This window comes from Triticum dicoccoides, chromosome 6A (genome assembly GCF_002162155.2).
Source record: "Triticum dicoccoides isolate Atlit2015 ecotype Zavitan chromosome 6A, WEW_v2.0, whole genome shotgun sequence".
Taxonomy (NCBI): Eukaryota; Viridiplantae; Streptophyta; class Magnoliopsida; order Poales; family Poaceae; genus Triticum; species Triticum dicoccoides.
The window spans coordinates 50,806,036-50,815,300 of record NC_041390.1 but is presented as its reverse complement, the minus strand read 5'-3'; the positions used below and the strand labels follow the sequence as shown (position 1 = coordinate 50,815,300).

Sequence of the window (9,265 nt, the reverse complement as noted above, 5' to 3'; positions counted from 1 at the left end):
GGGCGCGCTGTGGGCCGGGCTTGTTACAGCCCAAGTTCTGAAAGACGGGTCCGGTTGTTTACACTTCTTACTTCTTTGTAAGTATTTCTCAAAAAAAAAAAAACTTGTTTGTAAGTGACACCCCTCAAAAAGAAAAAACTTCTTTGTAAGTTACGAAGTTCGACCTGCCAAGATAAATGAGTATGTCATGCGGAATTATCAAAAAACGGAACATTTTAAATTCACATATCATCGGATTCTACACTAAGTATATTTTTTTAAGACTGCAACATCATCTGGGTCCTCCTCCTCATCCATGTTGAGATAGATAATAAAAATCCTAGGTCTTCTTACTTTTAAGGAGAAGCTAGATCACCCCAGCGAGACGACTATGGGTGAGGAAACGATCCCATCCATCTCTTCCCATTCTTGGTCCTTTCTCGAGCTCCATAGTATTGAGGCCCTAGGAGCCTCAAAGATTACATTGTCGTTGGTAAGCTCATTGAAGTCGAACCTCACATCACATTGGGCAATCTGACAAACAAACAAAATACAATAATGGGAATAGCAAAAAAAGAACAAAATATACATATTCTGTTAGAGAAGAAGGTTTGTTACCTTTGTTAGAGCCACGTCGTCTGTATTCCTTAAGCAACCTGAGATGTACCGGAAGTAGCCAGCTACATAAATAGAAGGCATCGACTATGTATCAGACTATAAAAGCTCAACCCAAAAAACAATCAAGGGCTAAATCAGTCAGGTCCTACAGATTTATCGGTGAATATCGGCAAATATCAATGATATATCGGTTGTTAGACCAATATATCGGTCAGACTGATAAATGACAGTGATATTCACTTATCTTATCGGTCTGACCTCGATAAGCGATAAACCGGTTGATATATCGGTATATTAGACGATACTTTGAGCAGTGCATAAAATCAACACAAAAAGACTATCATCCGATCCTACACTAAAGCATATTCAACACTAAAAAAATTCTAGTATAAAATCGGATTGTACACTATTAAATCGCATTCTACTAAGTATAATCACATTCTACACTACTAGATCCAGTAGCACAGCTACTAATATTGTACACAAACCAACTGTATCCACGGATAGCATGGCGTCCATGGACAAAGGAGGTGCGAGGGAGAGGAAGAAGAGGCGCAGGGGAGGGGATCTGACCTACAACTGAGGTGCCCCTCTTCGACGGTGTGGCGATGTGTGTCTTGGTCCGACGACGAGGTCCGGACGTGAAGGCGGTGGCGTTGGCGCGCGCGCACACACACACACAGAGAGAAATAGAAGAGGATCGAAATGGCTAGGTTTTTTTTTACTAAAAAGGAGTAGTGATAGAAGATGGACCAGTACTGGCGTGGGCCTAACAGGCCATGTCATAATAAAAGTAAAGCCCCAAAAGAAAAAAAACAGATAACACAAATGGCGTGCGGAAAAATTCCGACGCAAGCGGGAAGGTTTTTTTTTTAGTCTAACGTCATCACTATAGTGGTGACGTTGATTGGAAATGGCGCGCCATCAACTAAAGCTGTGCCTAGCCATTTCTCTACTAGTGTGTAGCCAATACACACAGATAAAAAACAGACTAATTTCGTGTTTGTTTGCGTCAACGCATTGGAGTTGGCCTTACATATTGTGACCACATGGTTTATGTTGAGAGATATATGTTAATAAAGATCATCTGTTTTAGTTATATGTAGAATTTACATGTGATCCACTGGCCACTAAATTCATTGCCACAAAATATTGGATCACGGAAACTATATTTATTTTTCCTTATTTTAACGCATTTTATTTTCCACGGGACCTGTGTGCAAAACAGAAATTTCTAATAGACCAAACCGCCCTCGGGGTTTTTCCAAATAAATAGCCGTGAGAGACCTTCTCCCCTTTTCCATCCCGCACCCTGCGCACGTTTCTTCTCCACGCCCTCGCGACTCAGCGGAATAGCCACGAGAGCCCTCCAAGTTTCTCCCGCCGCGACCGCGATGGAACCATCCGGTTCAGGAGCAGCACAACCGGGCGAGGACGACCACATCCAAGAACCGGCCCACGAGCGCCCTTGCGCCTCCTCCAATGGCGCCCCGGGCGCTGCTGCGCCGCCACCTCCCCGCGCGACGCCCCTCCACCTCGAGCAGGCCGGAGGCGGCGCCGACGGGTCCAGCTCCGCCGCGGCGGGGGTCGACCGGAAGGGCGAGGGGACGCTGCCGCCCAAGGTCATCCCTTCTCCTCCGAGCTCCGCGACGGCTCGACCCCAAGCTGGTGTCCAGGCGGCCGTCGACAAGGAGAACACGCGATGGGGACAGCAGGTGATGATTGGCCTCTGCGACGTGCTGCTGCTGTTGTTTCTTGGAGTTCTTGGAGCGCTCCGGAGTGCGTTCTTGAGCGTTTCTTGGTTTCCTCTTGAGCAGTTCAACTCGCTGCGCGCGGAAGGGGCGATGTGTAGGAAGGAACAGGTATGGTCTTATTGCTTGCTCGCGATTTGTTGGCCAGTCTTTCTGTTCGGAATGTGGAATTGTGATTTCTAAGTCTTAAAATCTTGGGGTTGGGGATGATCTAGTAGTAGAAACGGAATCAGATTTAGGCAAATGTTGGGGACAGTTTCACGATTAGGCATTTTTCCTGATTATTACTCAGTTCTTCTTGCGGTGCGTTATCAAATTTAGAGGTAGGCAAGGATCTTGTTGTGATTATTCGCAGCAGTCCAGGCTTGTGCTAATTGATTTTTCTATTTGGTATGATAGCATGTTTTGCACTTTTGCTGCAAGTGAAAGATGTGGGGATAATGTCTTGGGAGTGGTTGCTGTCATATTTTGGCAAGAAATTTTGATGCCAAAATGTATCAGTTTCCAGTGTAGATGAATGTCGTTATAGGGGAAGTTAAGCTGAATCTTTGCTCGGGATTACTTAACTTGACGTACATTATCTGGATCCTTTTGCCTTTGGTCAACTGTTGCCTGAAAGGCTGAAACTGGCTCCGAAGCCTCAAAACTCAATTCATATGAATAATTGGCAATAGTAGAAAGGATTTGGATAACTCAATATTTCAATCTTGTTATTTCTTTCACCTTTGCGAATCCGAAATGTGTGATCTTGATGCTAATTCCGTTGAGCAGGAGAAACTATCACAAGTAAAGACTGTGGGAAAGGTGAGACCCAAGCAGGACAAACTTTTCTCAAAAAAGGGCGCCAAGCTGGACAAACTACTGCTAGTAAAGGGGAAATCGGCCCCGAGTCGGCTTAAGAGCAAGGTATGGCCTGAATCTTGTCCACTCTTCTCACTTGTGATTCGTGGGTGGTATGACCATATGAGCATTCTTGCACTTACCTATTTTTTGTGCATAGAAAGTAGAACTGGGATTTTTTTGTTTTCTTGGTTTCTGTTTGTTCATGTTAAATTTAGGACCTGTTAGTGTAATCAAGGCATGAAATATTGGTTAGAGTGATACGTGGCATCCTAGCACATATGAGGAATCTTGGGCAAATATTGGCAGCAGTACACACGTCCTTGTTGCTCGTGGGTCTTTCCACAATCTGCCATTGTATTTTGAAGCAAATGCCTATCTTGTTGGAACTGTTGTCTGTAAAATGTGGGGAAATCATGAGGTCATGTCCTGATTACTGCAATATTTTGGTAACAGAGCCTGAAGTTGAATGTATGAGCTTCCTTTGTAAACAGATGCTGCTATCAGAATCTTTAATCTAGACATTAGATCAAGACTGCATAACTGAGCATAATTCCTGTAAATCATTTGCCAATACATGCAAAATCGGTGAGCACTTTAGGATTTGGTCGAGAGGTTTCGCCATTTGGTTCATTGGTACCTGGAACTGGTTCAGAAGTCTCAGAATATAATTTCATGCAAATAGTTGCCAAAAATAAAGAAGCTTTGGATGCACACGTTTTGTGGTCTTGCTATACATTATTTTTTTTCCTTTTTGACCGGGAAAAGGAAAAGGGACTGGTTGTTTGTTAATTCCATTCGTTTTTCATTCCCCTATTTCTTCTTTTGAAATACTCGATCTTCTTGTTGATTCTGTACAATTGTAAGACTGGCAGGATGTATGATATTTAACTTCGTTTTCTTCATTTCCTGTCAAATAGAATTTTTGTAGAAAAGGAAGGGGAATATGGCCGGAACATGTGAAGTACCAGGTTCGTCTCCGTTTTGCCTAATGTCATGCACAGAATGGAGGTGCAAGAAAAATCAAGATCAAAGCCCTATATCACAAGATACTGTGATTAGTGGTTCCTGTACAATCAACTATTCAGAAGGATTATGTTCTCTTTTATAAATACTAAATTGTATGTTAACTCTTGGTTGTGATAGTCTGATGGGACCTGAATCATACTTTTACTCTTGTTAAGTTTATCACATGCTAATAGATATCTTCTTGTTTTCTTACTGAATAACAACCAATCAGTATCAGTGATGGGATTATATACTAGTGGTTTCAAACATTTCCAAAGAACATGGAAACCCGAAAATTTGAATAAAAACAAAATTTCCATCACATTTTTAGATATGTTGTTTCCATGTTTAACTCAGCATAATTGGAATTCTTATATTTGTGTGTTTGTTGCAGACACTTCGCATATCTGAAGTCAGAAGGCACTATAAGCTTACTTCTGACGAGGCGAACCATCTTGATGCTTATTCAGAATGTAGACCGGTCATTGGAGATGGGGAGTGTTTCTACAGGAGCTTCATATTTTCGTACCTTGTAATCGTCCTCCCCTCTTTTCCTTATCATAGGATGTAGGTTTAGTTATTTAACTTTCTCTCTTTTTGCGAATGTACAACAGGAGCAAGTTATTGATAGGCAGGACACACATGAGGAACGCCGTCTCCTTAGAAGAGTGTCTACACAACGTGCAAATCTTCAATGTAACTCTGAGTTTTCCCGGAGCAGAAGAGTAAGTTCTCGCCTTCTCCATACTTGTTCTTTCTTGTATAAACATGCTTGCAAGGGATGATGATTCTATTCAGGTTACATTACACTTCAAGCAGCATCTGGCATCTCACTATCTTTGTTTGTCATTTGCAGGAGATGCACAATTGCTTAACAGTAGTGGCATACCGTCACAGTTTTACACAATGTTGGCACAAACTCAAATTTGAAGCTTATTGTGAAGCTAACAACCCGATTGTAACAATGACCTTAAGAGAAATTTACTTGCAAAGGAACAACGGCAATATAACAGGGAAATAACATAATTTTATGCTTGTTTGAGCACTGCAACAATGCACACCTGCTGGTTATTATTGTATAGTCACCTCACCATTCTCGTTCTGTTACTATGCTATAGTATATGCTTAATGACTGAAGCTTCTCAGGGAGCTGTCTTAGCTGTGTTCCTTTATATCTTGCAATTGATCAATATTGTGCATGTATTATTGTAACCTATGGTATGTAATGATTATCAACTGTGAATAATTGAGTTGCTGATTCTTTCAGGCATTTAAGGAGCTGATTGAGAACGTAATGAAATGGAAGAGAACGGAATCAACTAGCAGGTTTTTGATTCTCTTGGTTTTCTGAAATTCCATCAAAGTAATGTAGCTGAATGCATGCCATCTCACTGACATGCTATGTGCCATTTTTAGTCGCCGTAAAGAGAAACTTCTGAAGTTCTTCAGCACGTATGATATGACGCAAGACAGTGAGAAAAAACACCCTTGATGTTATATTTCCTTCTGTTCATCGTAATTCATGTTTCTGACACATTTTATTGGTTAGTTTTTGTTTTCCTCAGATTACTAGTAGCTATCCAGATATGCTCGCACAGGGAGGTGTATGAACCGATTATACAAGGGCCCGGAGGAAATTACAGTCTGGAAGTTGTCAGTATCAGCATCTCCTCCCTTACATTACCTCGTGCTGAATTTCCATTGTTGGGTACACGACACTCATTTCACCTGACTTGTTGTTGCACAAACAGTGGTGCTTGCAGCACGTCATTCCAGCTCGTGTGTACGCGGACCATGTTATGATGGTGGCTTTGGCCAGAGCGCTTGAGGTCCCCCTCAGAGTGGAATCACTCCAACGAGGATATGCTCCAGATATCTACACTGGTCCTGGAGTTCCCCGTCCGAGCGTGACCCTCCTGTACACAGGTGATCACTACGACATCATCTACCCATGCGCTCCTTCTGCTGAGGTTTCAAGTCACCGGGCTTCCCAGAGAGAACATCCTGGTGGTCAGAATTCAAGTCATCAGGCTTCCCAGAGAAAACATCCTGGTGATCAGAGTTCAAGTCAACAGACTTTCTAGAGAGTGGTCAGAGTTCAAGTCATCAGGCTTCCCAGAGAAAACATCCTGGTGATCAGAGTTCAAGTCAACAGACTTTCTAGAGAGAACATCCTGCTGATCAGAGTTCAAGTCAACAGATTCCGCTGGATTAAAGTTGAGTTGGGCTGTTGCAGTTGAATGAGAGTATTGCTGAGTTTAGTGGTAGAGTAGATGCACCGATGAAGTTGGGGTAGGTATACCATATAGTTACTTGTGCATTCTTCTTCTGTTGGCATTCTGTGATCACATTCGAATTTCTTAATTGTGTTTTCGAAATTTGAACATGGGCATGATATCGGTTGATTTTTTGGGTATGTTATGGAAGACACAAATATTGCACTTGTTTGGACATGTCTCTTTGGTGGCTTGCCATTTTGTTTACAGCAATGTGGATGATGCCATTATCCTAGTTTTCACATTTATATTAGTCACTTAAACAAGGCTGGGTTAAGTTGGGTTGTTCTGCTGCTGATGGCAATACAAACCAATAGGTCTCACATGCAAAAATTCAACAGATTTTGCTAGGTTAATGTTGAGTTGGGGCTGCTGCCTACATATGAATGAATACAGCAATGAAGCAGAGATACTTGTGCATTCTTTCTTGTGTTGGCAAAGATACATACTGCTGATGCCACTGGATTGATCAGTCGACATATTTACAGGGATGAATACAACCGTTTAATTAGTTTCTATGATTGGTTTATTTGTGATTCTTTCTATCTCTGCTGGTTACCTTGCTTGTGTCTGAACCTGTATGATTTCCAGGAATGGCTTGGGAACCTGTCTGAGTCACAACCTGGTGCTTTGTTCATCTTATCTTTTGCAGTACTTTCTGTTGGCTTGTAATAACTCGTATGTTCTGCGACTTGTGTTCGCTTTATTAATGTAAAGCAGGGCGCGGCTTGTGCCTTTCTCTAAAAAAAACTAGTTCTTTTTTTGAGGAGGCCAAAAATTTTAAAGATTCAAAATTCGAAAATCTCGGTTTAAAAAAACTGAAAAAAATTGTACAAGTAAGTAAGGATGTGAGGCGTATGTGTGTAAAATTTCAGGATGAAATATGTTGAACTGCGACCTGTACAAAAAAGACAAATTCATGGTCTTGGGGGATGAATAGTATCATGTGTTAGAAAGCTCCAGATTTGTCTTTTTTGCATAGCCCTCATTTTAACGTATTTCGTCCTGAAAGCCTTCATCTATCTCTATATTTTTTTCTAGAATTTTTTAAAATGTAAAAATATGAATTTTCATGAATTTTGAATTTTGCATTTGGAGGCCTCCATGGAGCTCGGCCTCCAAAAGCAATTTCTGTTTTTTTTTTTTTTGCTTTATATTGTGATGTACTACTAGTAACTACTGTATTCCAATAGTAGAGCGTAGGATTGTACATGTCATGCACCTTTGGACTGTTCCAGTCATATGAAGAAGATGAACATTTATACCCTTTCGCTTACATCGTCACAAGTTGCAGAAGCCACAAGCTTTAGTAGTGTCATCCATGGAAGGATCCAGCTCTGGAAGGACGTTGCAGACATCAACATTCAGACAACGACCAATGAGAAGAAAAAAAATGGAACAACTGTGTATTGGTACCAGACATCAACATCTGGAGGCTTCAGAAGTGCTGCAGTCCTGAGATATGGAGTATGTATAATTCATCTTCAGATTGGATTGGATCCAAGTGAAAGTATTTGAGATATCATTTACAGAGTAAGTCATTAGTAGTTGATGATGCAGCATGCAATAGAAGGTCAAAGTTTATTTGGTTGTCAATATGCAAACATTCAGAGAAGTTTCGGATGAATGATTCAATTGATACTTTGCTATATTCTGAATCAAAACTTGGTGGATAACTATGAGGAACAGGAAAATCAATGAAATCAATTGAAGACAGGAATGAGTGCAAGTCTGGATGATTTTCCTCCTCTATGCCATTTTGAAATTATAGCTAGTTGAATTGCATTTAAATAATTACAAATTAAGATGTAGTCATTCTCTGTTCCATCCCCAGGTATGATATTGGGGTTTTCCTCTTGCAAATTCTCAAAATCTACCGCGGAATGGGAGTTTTAGGGTTCTCAACTGCAAGTTCTTGTTCTCATTACCATTTTTGTCCTAGACATTAGAAATACCATAGAAACAAAAAGTGAAACCCCACAAAAACTAAGCATTGCATACAGGTGGATTTGCAAGCTCCGCGTGAAATTTTCTTGTATGCGATAGAACATATAGCAACAGTGAGGTTCAATTACCTATAGTGAGGAACTTCCTTGAAGATCATGTCAAATTTAAATCCTCTCCATTCTTTCTGTTGCTAAACTCTCTATTTATATTTTTCATGAAAAAGTTTATTATAAGGCATTTTTCATGTTTTAAAGCTGATTATTTGATGAATTTCTGTTTTGCAGGGATTTCGGTCATTCAAATGAACGTTTAGTGCCATCACAAATCCCGAATTCATAAAGGTAGGAAACATAAATTTTTAAGTGAAGAAGAACGTGAAAAAAGTTTTCCATTATACAGTTGTTCCAAAAATGCTTGAACAGATTTCTGTGTTGTTCACAAATCTTAAATGCTTAAATAATTTTTTCCTCCAACTAATTTTGCTGCTGTTCTTTGTTTCAGGCCACTCCATAAAAATCGTGAAATCACATCTGATTGAATGACTATTGAACAAATTTTCTTTATTATTATTTTTCATTTCAAATACTATTGATTTTTTTCTTTCCCTACAAGTGATGAACAAATTTTTATTTGCAGCTTTATGTCCTTTTGTAGTATTGTTTCAGAAGATATATTTTTCCTATATGATATTTGTTCAAAATTAACGATTTAGTTCTCCAGCTTCTTTTTAAATTTTGATTCTAGTCGCTTTAAGTTTGGCAACTTCTTTAAAAACGAACCGAAAGTACTTCGTGAAATACTAACGAAGGAGAAAACGATTGACGAACAAAGTCGTAGAAACAGTCG

At 40.2% G+C, this 9,265-nt stretch overlaps 1 protein-coding gene across 3 annotated transcripts; it reads left to right on the top strand.

Moving 5' to 3' along the window:
• Positions 1-2,038: 2,038 nt before the first annotated feature.
• LOC119314691 (ubiquitin thioesterase OTUB2-like) lies at positions 2,039-6,649 on the top strand. Of its 3 annotated transcripts, XM_037589388.1 has the most exons (10): positions 2,039-2,312; positions 2,415-2,459; positions 3,120-3,254; positions 4,109-4,159; positions 4,591-4,728; positions 4,811-4,921; positions 5,464-5,522; positions 5,613-5,668; positions 5,746-5,849; positions 5,948-6,649. In XM_037589388.1, the coding sequence occupies exons 2-10, from the start codon at positions 2,442-2,444 to the stop codon at positions 6,278-6,280; spliced, it is 1,005 nt and encodes a 334-aa protein (XP_037445285.1). In that variant the 5' UTR covers positions 2,039-2,312; positions 2,415-2,441; the 3' UTR covers positions 6,281-6,649. The 3 variants fall into 3 exon arrangements, with proteins under 3 accessions (XP_037445285.1, XP_037445282.1, XP_037445284.1); XM_037589385.1 differs by having other exon boundaries at positions 2,039-2,459; XM_037589387.1 differs by lacking the exon at positions 5,613-5,668 and having other exon boundaries at positions 2,039-2,459; positions 5,762-5,849.
• The last annotated feature ends 2,616 nt before the right edge of the window (positions 6,650-9,265 follow it).